The following is a 15,208-nucleotide window of genomic DNA, read 5'->3' as shown; positions in this document are numbered from 1 at the left end:
ATCAATTCGTATTGTTCTTATATTATATAGCGTGAAGTAATCTGTTTAAATTCTTTCATTTACTACGTGACAGCCACAAATTGAAGCAATGGAAATGACTTTGCCGTGCAAAAAAAGATGTCTTGTGTCACTGAAAATGAGATGAGCTTTAGAGGCTGTCGTCACTGTCAACAATCTCCGATGGCCAGTTAACCAATCACAGTTCTTGTGCTCTCCGCTTGGGAACCCCACAGCCACCACAGTCCAATTTGTAATTCGGTTTTTGAGGTGATGCATGGTGCCAACAACAGGGAGGAGGATAGAAAAATACAGATACAGACACCCACTGGCAGAGCCGGTTGAAGTAAAATCGACTTAACCTGAATTTGTGGGCGATAAGCAGGCTTGCAGATGGCGGGACACGAGGACAGTCTGAACGGGCAGACAAAGCCAGAGAAGGGACAGGCAGATGGTGGCAGAGGGCAACAGGCAGGTTTACCAAACGGAAAACAGGCAGACAAAGATACACAAGAATGGCTAAACATGATGGAAGTATGACAATACTGACAATCTGGTGGAGGGGGAGAAGAACACGCTGGGTTTCTAAACTCAGGCTTCACGAGTAAACAAAGAACAGGCGTGGTTCAACCAGGGACCGATGGATCGGCGTGCGTGGTGGGTGTGGCGATAAGGTGACTGGCAAAGGGGGAGGAAGACGCTGAGGGCGTCTGGTGGACAGGCGGGGAAGGACCAGATTCATAGCGTCGTAACAGCTGCCAGGTTTCCGGAGCTGAGGAATGCGGTCCGTGGGGCTAACATTGACTCCGCCCTTTCCCCCGCTTGCGTCTCTTCCCCGCGTCTTAGCTCCTCGCAGTGAGGATGCTGGAGAGAGATGCGAGGACGGAGGAACTGTTTTTTACCAAGGAGGACGTCTCCGCTCCCCCCAGGGTCATTTTGAAGACACGGCAACTTCTCAGGACGTTAGGCATCTCACCTGTCAAACGCGTACAATTAAATGACTGTAACAAAAGAAACATCTGGTGCCCACTAACTTCTGCTCCAACAGTTACTATAAATATGTTCAGCGTATCTGCATCATTGAATGTGACTGATAGACAGTTAGATTTTATTTATTATTGGAAGAACAAAACAGATATGAGGGATCAATAAAAACAGCTGGAAATATTCTGACTCAAACCTATCGCCCAATTAGTTAGTGAAGGAGTCCGATGTCCTTTTCAGGCTCAGGACGATATTATTGGACCAATGATGATAACCGTGACTGTGTGGCCGTGCTGGACTGTAGCTGTATAATTTTTCTAAATGAGCCAAGATAAACTTGGAATGCAAAATAAGAGAAGAAGAAGAAAAGAAAAGCCTTCTGGCTTATGAGGAAAAAAAATAAACAAAGCTGCACAGAGTGTTTTCATGATTTCTTCCTGATTCAGATTCTGCACATGTAATATTTTATTTTATTTTATGAATAAACATGAATAATGTAATGATCAGTTTGCAGATCGCAGAGGAGGGAGGATGGGAGCAGGCAGGTGTCATTGTGACAACAGCGTAGCTACAGCGACTACATGAGTGGGCTACATTGCTATGGTCAAACCCCCATAATGCACAAGTATAGATGTGACGTAGGTACCGTATCGAATTGGCCAAAGGCTGCCTTCTTTCTTTTGAAGCTACATGAAATTCAAGTCTCACTGTCCCCTGACCGGCGAAGCCCGGAGGAAAGTTTGGCCTGGTAATTGGCCGGCAGAGCGGTGATGTCACACTCCTCACCATAATTAACTCCAACTACATTTCTCAGTGGGTGGTGAGAGTTGGTGCCTTGATGGACACGGGGGTGGGGGAAAGCAGGCACACCCCTTTGATTTAAACTGACAGCCGTGACAGAAAATGTTTAGACCATCAGCCATCAGTTCACCTCCGTTTCAATTATATCTAACAGGGTGGACGCAGCAAATCGTAACACCTCTCCGCCTCGGAGCCGTTCCTTCTCCCTCACCACTTTCTCTTTTCCTCTACGGTTTAATGTTCATGGCTAAAGGTCAGAGTGTCGGCTCTTTTCTGTTCTGCTGTCACTGGACACGTCTGTTAGTCAAGTGTTTATGAGCGTTGGCCTTTAGCTTTTTTCTTTTAAAGAACATGCTCCACCAGCCACCAGAGCGACGCCGATTCATTTTTGCTGCTGAGCTTTTCTCCTCGGCCTGTCACCGCACATTGTTCAGACTCCTTTTTGACCGATAACGAAATGAAGGCAATACTGCGCTTCCCACACTCAAGATAAAAAGAAACTAGTCTTGCTTGAACACACAAATGAAGAGCTAATATAGATTTAACCATAATGATACCAAACCTAATATTGATCCCAGGAATGATTACTATAGATGCTTTTGCTACAAAACTGACCTTTTGCTTCAACTAGACTCCAGAATAGGTGGCACTGTTGTTACATGGTCTTTGTCTTGTGGGAATCTGTGAGTGTTGGGAAACTATGAAGCTTGTATTTTTGCAATATGACACCGCGCGCAGCATGCTAGCGATGCTGGGCAATGCCAGGGTGCTGGAGAAGAGGTTTCAGTCATTTCAACAAGAGTCAAGTTTCCATCTAAATGTGAGGCAAATTTTAACTGGACTGACAGAAAATCGGCCAAAGAAAATGTGAATTTGCGTTGGTTTCCATCCACTGCTGTTATGCGAAATATTAGGAGGTGGGTGCATCATGATAAACAGTTGTTGGTGCTAATTCTCCAGTCGTTTGCCATTAAACGATCGCTGGAGAGGAGGCTGCAATGAGATTATACGATTAAAAGAGTGCCAGCAAAATCTCAAACAATGGAAAATATTTTTTGTCTCTTCAGTGGAGCGAAGTCACATGCTTCATTTACGCCATCATTACTCACTAAGTCTGTTTCCATTGCACTCTGTCACATTTTGCTTTTGCAAGCGTTTTTTTTGTCCTCTAATTTTCTTCAAGTTTTCTTTTTTCTTTTTATGCACAAATCCAAAATGCACATTGAAACAGGAGGATAGAAATGACTTATGGTCAGATTCAGAAGCATGAATCTGACCATTCCACCCTGGGCATTGGGAAGCAACTTGTGACCAACTCTTGACTTTTGCAAGAATACTGGAGGTGTCATTGAAGTTTGCCCCTCCAGTCTAAATGTGCTTCGTGGACCTGGAGAGGGCTTATGACCGTGTCCCTTGGAGTATCTTGTGGCGGTTACTGCGGGAATACGAGGTGGTCGGCACATCATGAAAGAGCCGCCTTGTGCTTGTGTGACAGGGACGAAAGCTGTTTTCTCTATTCGCAATTTAAGTCACGCACTTTCTTGGAAGTTGTCCGGCTCCCACAAGGAAGTGTACTGTCAGTAAGTCATTTTTTAATTTTGATGGACAAAGTGGCGAAAGCCCAGTTTGGTGACCTTGGGACTGCATCCCTTCTTCTCACCTGTGATGTAGTTTTGTTCGCCTCCATCAGAACACGACCTCTATCGGGTGGTTTGTGGCTGAAATTGAAATGAGTGTCAGCCCCTCCGAGTCTGATGCATGGGTACACTGCTGTAAAACGGCGGTCAAAGTGAGTGGCTGCCCCATGTGAGGAGTTTGAGTCGGATCTAAGTAGGGGTAAAACTGAGCGTGAGATTATTAGCCAGATTGGTTCAGTGACAGTACTGGATGCAGGCATTTTACTCGAGAACTTTGTGCGGCAAAAAGGCTTTCTGGACTCAAGGGTATCTTATGGCTTACAGTTGCGACCTCACCCTCTTCACTTAAAATGAACAACCTGTGCCTTGGAGGCTTAGGATAAATTCTGTTTGCTGCTTTGTTTTTTCAATGTTAGTTTCCTGCTGGTGAAACATAAAGCAGACATCAGCATGGAACATGAGGACAAGTGTGATTTACATTTTGCCGTTGGTCAGTTTGTTGTTTAATGCTTTCCAGGAGCTTATCGACTTCCAATGTTTGTGCCTCTCTTCTCTTTTTTTCTGTAGGGATGGTTGTGTATGTTTATGCTGGTGTGTGTGTGTGTGTGTGTGTGTGTGTGTGTGTGTGTGTGTGTGTGTGTGCGTGCGCGTGCGTGCATGCGTGCGTGTGTGTGTGTGTGCGTGTGCGTGTGTGTGTGTGTCTGTGTGTGCTCAGTAGGACATTGGTGAGCAGCCTTCTTCTTCAGAAGTGTCCATCTGTTTGAGCTCTGAGGCGTCGCTTTGGCCTGACAAAGCAAATTCCCACACACACACACACACACACACACACACACACACACACACAGAGAGAGAGAGAGAGAGAGATTCTGGCTCCATCTCTGTCTTGTAACAGTTGTCTCCGTATCTGAAAACACAGGCAAATTTAACAAAAAATAGCTTGTATATGGCTAATCAATAACTTACTCCACAGCCTTTATTCAAAATATTTTGGGGATAAGACGCATTTTTACAAGCATAATGTGCAAATAGGCAACACTATACTATACAATACTATACACAGGAAATGCTACCAACCTTTTGAAAAACTGCACTTTACTAAAACTAATCAACATATTTTGGCCGACCCTCCTTTTATTTTCTCAACCTACTGACCCAGAATACAGTCACTCGATACTTTATGTAACAACACTGCTCTTTAGTTGTGATAGGTAACACAGGAAAGGAACCTGCAGGGATTCTGTAAAACTAATCAATGCTTGGCACCGCAACCTCTTATGAAGATATTTTATATATCAAAGCGTTCAAACATGCAGGCAAACTGTAAAATGAATCAATAGATCACACCACAGCCTCTTAGCTGTGATTTATTTGGTAAAGGATCAACATGGTCTGGCATTCAGTGCAACTAATCAATGCATGGCACCGCAGCCTCGTACTGATGATGTTATGTTTGAGAAAAGTAATAAGGGGCTACACAATAATATTTAATTAAATCGAGAAACACATTTAAGCACTGAGGTCGAAGAAGATAGTTTAGGATCTTGCCACGAGGATGTCCGGATTTGAGAACAATAAATTCTTTAAGTGATTGAAATCATAGCAATAAAAGATAAAATAAAGGGCTTCCTCTACATCTGCCACAGAAGGAATGGACAAAAGATGCACTGATGGTTGAATCTGAGCAGGATTGGAAGTTTTTAAGTAGAAATATATATATATACACGCATATATTCACATACATATTTTATATATATTGTATATATACACAATATATATAATAGCATGAGGGATGGAGGTTTGCCAAAACATGAACTGCATTGCTTTATTACCAAATAACCATTTGTTATTTTATAAAATGCAAATTTGTTAAACATCGATTTCAGTAATTGTTCTACTTAACTGCCTATTGCCATTATTTTTAAACTATTCTAATGTTTGTGTGTGTGGCAAGGAGGCAGCGACTCTGCATTTCACTGTGCTGTAGAATTATACATTGCTGTATAATGACAGTTTTAATTGCAGGTCGGAGGCCACGTATTGGTCAAATGTGGTGCATTTGTGTGCTGAGTCATCCAGAGTGTCTGCTAAACAACACTGCATGTTCTCAAAGAAAAAAAAAAAAAAAATTAAATCTAAGGACAAATGAAAAGCATGGAAAGCTGTGGTTGCTGCAGGTTTGTCAGTTGGAAAATTGTTCAGAATTGGCATTCATGCACTCTTTTGAATGTCTGCTTTTGATTTATGAATACAAAAGGACACAGTACACGCATGAAAATCCATGCATGCACTGTTCCTAAAATGACTCTTAGGAAAACATTCTGCGTAACGCACAGCAGCAATCTGACTCCCTCGGATTCTTTGAATTCAATTTTCTACATTAAAAAACTCCTGCAGTGTCTTGGAATGAAACCAACACCGTGTTCAACTGTGACTCACAAAAATGTGCTTTGTTCTAGCTCTGTTATAACAAAATGTGATGTCAGTGGAGACTTAAAGGTCAAGCAATTCGTTCCTCACACACACACACACACACACTGGTGACTCAAAAGCTTATTATATCTTGTACCTTGTAGATTAAAATGTAATAAATCAATCCTTTCTCTAATTTTCAATCTCTGCAGGAGCTGGAGGTTGGTCCCCTCTCACATCAGACAGGTATCAGTGGCTGGAGGTCGACCTGGGCGAGCGCACCAAGATGACTGCTGTCGCTACCCAGGGGCGGTATGGCAGCTCTGACTGGCTGACGTCATACCTGCTGATGTTCAGCGACACAGGGCACAACTGGAAACAGTACAGGCAGGAGGACAGTATAGGGGTGAGTCCATACTGGGTGTGTACAGCACCAACAGTTTGCTGTAATAAATAGCAACAAAACTGAGACATTGGAACAGTAACAAGTAGCCAACGTCTGATTATTGTAGTGACAAAACTGAAAACATTCAACTGTCTGCCCAACAAGCCTGCTTTCGTTTTTTGTCGGAAACCTCTGCTCAAGGACCCCTGATTTGCTAAGGCGGTTGTTTCTTTGCAACGGACAAACAGGCTGCCCTCTTTATTCATTTTGCTTCACTTAGTGCGGTTGTCTGTCCAAACACAGTCTAATATAGTCGTTGTTCAACAACAACAGACAGTAACAAAACAGCACAGCGATATCAAATCAAGTCAAGTTCCTCTCTAAAGCAGGAAATCACAAATTTGTCCCAGAGGGCTGCTACATCCATAAAAAAGTGGTGGCAAATAACAACAAAATCACAAGAGTGACAGGGTGGTGTTTGCTCACTGTTTATCTCGAATGTATTTCGCAAGCTAGCAAACAATTTCAAACGATAATATGTACGGGAAACAAGGTTTCCTCTGGGGAATATATACCCTAATTGATTGATAGTTATTTACAGTATTTACCTTTAGACACAATTCTCACATTTCCAACTGTTTCTGCTGCAAGCAGCATGTAGCTGTGGCTGAGTAATACTACAAAATACGAAAAACACAAACAACTGTAGAAATACGAGCGCTTGAATTCACAGTAAACAGGATACTTTAATGTTTTTTGTCAACCATTATGACACGGTTACGTTACAGACCATTAATTTACCAATCCTTCTAAATCAAATCCACTGACACTGGCAGGACGACATTAAAGGTATGACTTATCGGTGATGAACATTTCTATTGTAACAATATACCGTAGTTTAACAGGACAGATAAAGACAGCCAAACAGAAGACAGTAAGAGTGCATTTGTTCTAAAATGCTGAAAAACAAGTGGAACAGTACAACCTGAAGTGAACTGCACTGTAGGAATCAGGTGATAAACGCAAAAATTAACACCACTGAATTTCGTTACAGCTCATTTTCCTGGACTGTTAGAGTCATATTTACATGGTGTTTAGCGACACCGGTCTGCAGGGATCAGTCCATCCTGCAGAGATAATCACAGTCATCATGAGCCTTTGACTCTTCATTAATAATGGATGAACCAATTGAAAGGGCTCTGCTGACTGTGCGGACCTGTTGCCAAAACACTTAAGCTGCTGTCGATGGACACAGAGCGGGACAGAGAGGCAGCCGAGCTGCAATTTCCTGGCTGGGACCATGCGGTGCAGTCTTGAGTGCAGCCCGAGGAGTGTGCCTGAGGAAAAAATTAAAAGTCGTGGTGCTTTTCTCTACATCTTTAATCTCCTCTGTGTCTCTTTTTATCGTTAACTTTTTTTTTCTAGGTCGCATTTTAATGATTTGTCCTTTTAACATGGAGTGGAGTGACAATAAAGACGGGGGAACAAATGGTAGGACTTGAAGTGACGTTATAGCGGTGCTCATGGATGAAAACACTCAACGCTCAGGGGCAACGCTGTCTCTAGGGATGGCAATGTCTGTCCGTCACAGGGGTCCACCACTTTGGTCCAGACTGAAATATATCAACAACAACAACGGGAACTGCAATTCAATTGTGTGCAGACACTCAGATGGTTCCCAAGAGGTCGAAGTCCACTGACTTTTGCTCTGGCGTAATGTGTTCAATACTTTGGTTTATGACCAAAGTCAATCCCACCTGCCTCTGATGTCATTTTTGTTTAGTGGTAAATAGCAAACGTTCACATGCTGAGAGGCTAAAGTAAGCTGCTAACAAACATGCTACACAACAGCGAGCATGTTTGCATGCAAACGTTAGTATTTAACTCAAAGCTTCACTTTTCCTATGTACAGCTTCACAGAGCTGCTCGCATGGCTGAAGACTCTGGTCCCGGTATTCTATACGTGGTTAGGTATCACTGGCCATTAAGACTGACTCCCTTTCAGTGCAGTGACACATTGCTCTGGCTAGTTGGCTGCCAGCTTCCTCGCTGCCAGTACCAGTCCTCACATTAGAGTCGACAAAGCGACGTAAATTTAAATTAGCAGGAATTTACTTTAACATGAAAAATTCCTGCGTTTGATTGCATATGTCAGTGAGCGCAGTCCCAGAACATGTGTGCAGCTTTTGTTGAACTGATCGATACAGGAAATCAGTCAGGGGAACAGCAGAGGCAGTGAGGCATCAGCTTCCCACCTACTAGCGGACACAGCACACGAGTGTCGTGTTGGACTTGTGTTTGTCCCATTGTCCAGTTTAGAGACACTGGAGTGCTAAGTAGTAACCACATTTGTTACAGTAGTTAAGACTGGTAGAAGTAGTAGAACAACTTCTGATTAGAAGCCAGGCTGAGGCAGTTTGCTCATATGGAGAGAATCCAGCTGATCTCAGCACTGAGGATCTTCCCTGAGAGAGCAAAGGGCAGCTTCTCAAAGCTTAAAAACATGTTGATCTGACACTTTACATAAACTGTGCACAATCCCAGTCACATTTCAAAGTGTTTCTGACTTCTGTGTGTTAGTCAGCCAGGCTTAGAGAGGCTGTCAGAGGAGAAGGTTGACGGCAGAGCCGCTGGATCAACCACAACATATTTCCTACTGGGCTTCTGTTTTCAGCTGACTGATCTGAAGACCAGTGAGGGGAACCTTTATCTTTTTCTATTCTTCTTCCCATGTCTCTCTTTCTTTTAAACTTTGAGAGGGAAAGCCTGCGGAGAGGAGTAATGTAACTGTATCACTATGACTTCTTTTTGCCCTCTTTCTATCTCTTATCTTTGATGTTTTGTATAAAGAAATGCCTGGAAATTGCTAAAAACTTTGGAGTAAAGATGCTGTTGAGTGGAGGATGAGATGCACATTAGTATCAACAGGAGAAAAACAGGAATCTGTCACCTGTCATTGTTAATTAATGTTTTCCATTGCGTAACCTATAGACAACATCCAGTCTCACCTCACCTATGCATCTAACGGGGGAATTCACTATACATTGAAACAGTATTTATAGCAATTGACAGTGTGAACACAGGCAACTGAGTACGGTGGGAGATGTGAAACAGCTTTACCTGTCCCTCCTCCTCCTCGCTGTCTTTCAAACCGTTTGGGGGAGTCAGGTCGTTTTTCTAAAAGTAAAGAGGTGCTGTTCTCTCCTGTAAGTCATTCACTGAGCTGAGGGCTCTTGTGGTTCATCAGCCGCTCATCAGGAAAAGCAGCGTTCAGCTGCTCAGTCTTAAAAAAAAGCGGGCGCGGGACCCATGAAACCGCTCGATGACGCCCAGCCATAGCGTATATACACATACAGTATATACAGTACGTACGCTTAGTGCTCAGTAAAATGACACACTTAAAACAAATATTTGCAGGTTTTAGGATTGTATGGTGTTGCTGCTTTGAGTGGTCCCTTTTCGCTGTAAGAACGACAAAAGCTTTTATCGCAAAAAGACATAATCGGGATCAATGCACAAGTAAACACACACACACGCGCGCACACACACACACACGCACACACACACACACACACACACACTACACTATTATTTTAATGAGTTACACAACACGGCTTCTCTGTTCATCATATGAGGTGATCTAGTTCTAGTCTCTCGTGATTCCAGAGGAATTAATAAGTTAATTATGCATCTAAGCTTTTATTCAGCAGTGGGAGAGCCAGTTGACCCGCATGTCGACTTCAAGGGAGGGATGTTCTTAGGATAGATAGCCAGATGGGAGAGATGGAAAGACAACGATCCATCCGGCATTCAGCCTGAGACGGACCGATCAGATTCATGTTCATTCTCCCGATCTTGTAAACAGGCTGTTTATTGTTCATCGAGAACGATATCATATAAAAGGTGTAGGGTATCTATAGCCACACCACGCAGCATGACTATAGATGGCAACGACTCCGACAGCTGATTGGTCCACTACCTTGGTCTTGTCTGAAAAATCTAAACAACCATTGGAAAGGTGGCCATGAAATTTGTGACAGACGTTCATGGTCCCCAGAGGATGATGGTAATCACATGACGTTTCCTCTAGTACCACCATGAGGCTGACATTTGCAGTTGAAATTTCTCAAAACTGTTGGATGGATTGCCATTGAATCTGGCTTGGAAAAACTTGTCCCTTCTAGGATGAATTGCAGCAACTTTTGTGATTCCTTGACTTATCGTCTAACACCATCCTCAGGTTGAACTGTTATTTTGTCTGGTGTGTCAGGTGGCCTGGCGGTTAGGTCCCATATCATGTGACTGCATCTCCCCTGATTTAATTTGTTTATCCTGCTCTCACTCCCCCAAATTCTTGTCTATATCTACACTTTTATCACTAAAAGGTAACATTTGGTTGATGCATCAGTGGTCTATTTAAAAGGAAAATTCCCCAAAAATATATTTTAAAAAATGGATCATTTGTTTGATAATGTCATTCCCATCAGCCTCAGCTATAAATTGCTTTAAGCGCTAATTAGCAAATGTTAGCATGTTAACAAGCTAAACTAAGATGGTGAACATGGTAAACATCCTACCTGCTTGACATCAGCATGGTAGCATTGTCATTGTGAACATGTTAGCATGTTGATGTAAGCTCAAAGCAACGTTGTGCTTATGTACAGCCTCACAGAGCCCCTTAGAGTGGCTGTGGACTTTTAGTCCTGTTAAAGTTATGACTATGCATTTGTATACTGTATGTGTATACTTCCCTTTAGAGGTGGTAAATATGAATGGGAACGTACAGGAAATAATGCGTGTCAGATTTGTAACAGAAGAGTCAGTGGTTAGTCACTGGACTGAAGATGAAAGTGAGAAGAAAGTAGTGATCTTTAGTCACGTCTGATAGCTCTTTCATGTAAAATGAATGCAGTCGGTTAAAATGTCATTTTGTTTTCTGTGTTTTCAGTCTTTTCCGGGGAACAGTAATGCAGACAGCGTGGTTCAGTACAAACTGCAGCAGCCGGCGATCGCTCGCTTCCTCCGCCTCATTCCTCTGGACTGGAACCCCAGCGGGCGGATCGGACTCCGGCTGGAGACTTACGGATGTCCTTACAGTAAGTCTCATCTTCTTTATTGGACTGACTGGACTCTCTCCTCCATAAAAATGGATGGTTGCTTGCTCACTTTAAGGAAATCTGCATCACCACAGCAACACATCCAACCCGCTTCCCAGCCTGTAGTCAGGTTACTGGATGAAATGTGTTTTATTGACTGTATAAAAATATTTTTTTGTCTAAATGTATTTTGTCTATAACTTTAATAACAGTGCAGGTAGCCTATATTAGTTTTTCACTATTAGTAAAATGAGGATGAGTAAAGGTAATGCATATTAAAGCGTAACTGAATTAGCTGCATTATTTGAATTGATTGAATAATTGAGGAGATTGAAGATGAAGTTACCAATCCCATAGACATCAAATGCCGAGCTTCCGGTAACATTAACAGCATTTCCATTCAACTGCATGTGAATATAATGGACAGCTTCACACTTTATCATTTTGCCAAGAATATAAAATGCCTTGTAGTGTTGAAGCTCTGAGACAAGCCGCTAGGAAATTGATTGTGTCTATGTGTGTGTACTTGTATGGCTATACATTGTGAGGACCGATTTGAGGTCGAAACCATTGGAGTGAGGACATTTTGGGAGAGTGAGGACATTTTGGCTGGTCCTCGCTTTCTGACAGACCTTTAAATGGCTGTTTGAGGGTTTTAGGGGTCTAGGCTAGAATCAGGTACAGGTCAGGGTTAGGGTAAAGGTTTGGGAAAGGCATTCAGTGTGTGTGTGTGTGTGTGTCTTTGTGTGTGTGTATGGATCTGGTGGACTGAAACCACTTGTATTACCATATTTTTCACCGACTGATTTTAAACAGATATTTAACATGATTTTTATTTAAATCTGAGACAAAAATGTATTTTTTAGATTAATATTTGATAGAGTTTCCAGAAATTAAATGCATAAAAACCTCTAGGTAGTGTGCTACTCTGTCTGAACCAACTACCTGCTGGAAGCCATTTTGAATTCTCAGCCGAGATTCCGTGGCCTTGTTTTTGTTTCAGTCTGTTGATTCGAGTTTCATGACAGAGCCACAGCTTCGTTCAAAACCTATCTTCAAAATCATGTCCCAAACTGCTTCTCGAATTATTTTTCATTCAGCTCCTGGATCTCCAAGATCTGTCGCCACAACATCAGAGCTCACCTGAGAGCCTGCGGCTCACCTGTCTATGTGTGTCTGTGTTGTTAGGGGCTGCTGCTGACGGGATTTTCAAAATAAAAATGATGCCTGACATTAAAAAACAAATTATCTGGACAAGCTGTGGTAAATTTACTTCAAAGACATTGTTCACGTCTTAACGACTCATTTGCTGTAATAACTCTGCCATTGATTCACCCAAGGGTGGCATGAAATAGTGAATATTTCTCCCTCTAATTTTAGAGAAGATAAATGTTTGGTTTGGTTACAAAACATTCTTATTAGCTAAGCTCAGCTTTTACTTACATTTCGTTTCTTGTGTATAAATAAGCTAACGACGTCTAACCTGAAATTAATTTAATATAGTATTAACTGATGTTACAAATGATGTTGAAACATTTAATCTACAAATACTTACTGCTTCAGATGGGTAAAAATACTGGTGGGGACACCTTGACACTGGTAGGGGCATGTCCCTGCTGTCCATATGTAAGTCTACGTGCATGTCACGTTTCACACCTACCTCCCCCAAGCCAGGAAACATGTTGTGTTAACAGTTTAATCGGTTCCGTTGCCATTTTGCGTATTTCACAACAGATTTGCTGTATTAACTCTGGCATCGGCACAGTGAAAATAAACCCACATCACACAGTGTTTTCAGCCAAAAAAAAACATGTTTCAGTCACTCATCTTGTGTTTTTCATGTTTCACAACAGATTTTTAATATATCTGCTCCTGACTCTGGCAAAATCATGGTTTCTCGATTGTATCCATCCACCTTTAGCTTTTAAAGTGAAAATAACAAATACCACACCTTCTGTGACTGTGTTTTATTGTGGAAGATATTAAATCATATGCTATCAGTTTAAGCTGGTAAGTGAAGATGAGTTTATACAGAGTGCGTCACGGATAAAAGGCACAAAAATATGAAACGCATCTACTGTGACACAAATTTCTGCCGATATTAAGTCAGTAGTTCTGCAATATTATAGGACAAGATGAAGCCTGAATTCGTCTTAGAGTTGCAAGCCAATTATGTTCAATGAGTAGATGCTTGATGATGATGCTGGATGATGGGCGTACAAAGATGGGGACTTTGACACCAGAGACCGGGGGCTGCATCTTGAGTCCTGTCTGTGATTAGGTTTTTCAGGCAACAAAAGCGCTTTGGTTAAGGTCAGAAAAATATTGTGGTTTCGGTTAAATGTTGATGATCGTGCTGTGTATCATGATTCAAGTCAGAGAGGACTTTTTTTTCTGAATTAATCCAAGACGCTGATCTCTCCTGAACCTTAACCAAGTGCCGCCAGTGCCATAAACAAGTCTAATAATGCTGTACTCAGTTCAGGTGTATACTTTATTGCAAGACTGGATATTTTGGCAGGAAAAAAAAACGACATACATTGTCAAAGAGCATTTTATATTATATTCAGTAATACCACTTTTGCGACTTGCCAGATACGTTACGTAACAACATTTCCTCATCATGTTGATAGAAAGCAGTAATTGGGCCGGGATTACGTTTCCCTCAAAATACATTTGTTTCTAAGGTCATTTGCTGCAGCTGAATTGGGTATATTTTATGTATTAAAAAAGGGCCTTTGCTCTCATTTTTCTTTCTGAAAAATGACTGGTAAGCACATCTCACACATATTCCCCCCTCAGTGGTTTATTCCTCCCCGTCGCCTTCCTCAGCACAGGGTCTGTTTTGTTTGTAAAGGATCTCTCCGCAGTTTTGCTCTCATTCTGCAGTACTGTTGTTTGGCAGTTGTTTGCAGTTGTGCCCCTAATCTTCACTCACACCTTTTGCATCATTGTACACGTAGAGTATGTAACAGAGCATATGTGCTGCCTCTTTGTAGGAAGTACACTGTTCAGTAAAAAGCACTGGTGAACTTTATTGGAGAGCGTGTGCGCTCGTTTTTGAGGCTCTGTGTTCATTTGTAAATGAAATGTGACATAACGCACCGATACGTAACCACAAAGTCCCGATTGCTGTCTCCCCGTTCTGTTTTTGCAGCCTCTGACGTGGTGAGCTTTGACACTGGCAGCAGCGGTCTGGTGTACAGGTTCAGTCCCGGCCCGAGGAGGCCGGCCAGAGAAGTTGTCTCTCTGAAGTTTAAAACCCTGAAGAATGCTGGGACGTTGCTCCACGCTGAGGGACCGGAAGGACTCAGCCTCAGCCTGGAGTTGGAGAGAGGGAAGCTACTGTTGCTGCTCAGACGAGGTAGAAACACACCAGACACTGATATCTACTGACAGGTACTGACGTCTGTTTAAAGAAAAATCTGTAGAAATACCAGGTTTATCTCTAGAGGGATAGTGGGAGCTATAGGAATCTAAACTAAGTCTACAATGATGAGGAGAAATGCTTAAATTGTTGACGTCCTCAGAAAAATTGAAAATGTAGCAGATAAACACATAAATATATCCATCTGTATCGTCCACCGTATGTTTCTCCTGTTTTCAGGTAAGAACCTTCATCTGAAACAGTTTGGTGGGAAAGGAGACATTTTGTTGCTTTTCATGTAATTTGTGAACCACTTTGAGGTTACACAGGTACACAAACATCTCTATCAGGTCGAGGACAACAGAGAAGCATCTGAAATAACTTTAGATTGGTTTTGGTTGGGTGAGATGGCCGACACGCACGCTCCCACGTGATTGGTTCAAATCTTGGCTCACACTCGGCTGCTGCATCTCTGTCTAGTTACAGCTGTGATGGATGGTTCCTGTTTACTGTAGCATGTGTTAGGGCCGGA

At 42.3% G+C, this 15,208-nt stretch overlaps 1 protein-coding gene across 1 annotated transcript in view; it reads left to right on the top strand.

Moving 5' to 3' along the window:
- The window catches only part of LOC120798995 (contactin-associated protein-like 4), a gene marked incomplete at its 5' end in the record, with an annotated part of 78,482 nt that overhangs the window by 7,662 nt on the left and 55,612 nt on the right, over window positions 1-15,208 (top strand). The window contains 3 exon segments of the mRNA XM_040143794.1: window positions 6,041-6,234; window positions 11,162-11,309; window positions 14,467-14,673. Of these exon segments, the coding sequence (XP_039999728.1) occupies window positions 6,041-6,234; window positions 11,162-11,309; window positions 14,467-14,673 (549 nt within the window).

This window comes from Xiphias gladius, chromosome 14 (genome assembly GCF_016859285.1).
Source record: "Xiphias gladius isolate SHS-SW01 ecotype Sanya breed wild chromosome 14, ASM1685928v1, whole genome shotgun sequence".
Taxonomy (NCBI): domain Eukaryota; kingdom Metazoa; phylum Chordata; class Actinopteri; order Istiophoriformes; family Xiphiidae; genus Xiphias; species Xiphias gladius.
This window is presented reverse-complemented; position numbering and strand designations above follow the sequence as displayed.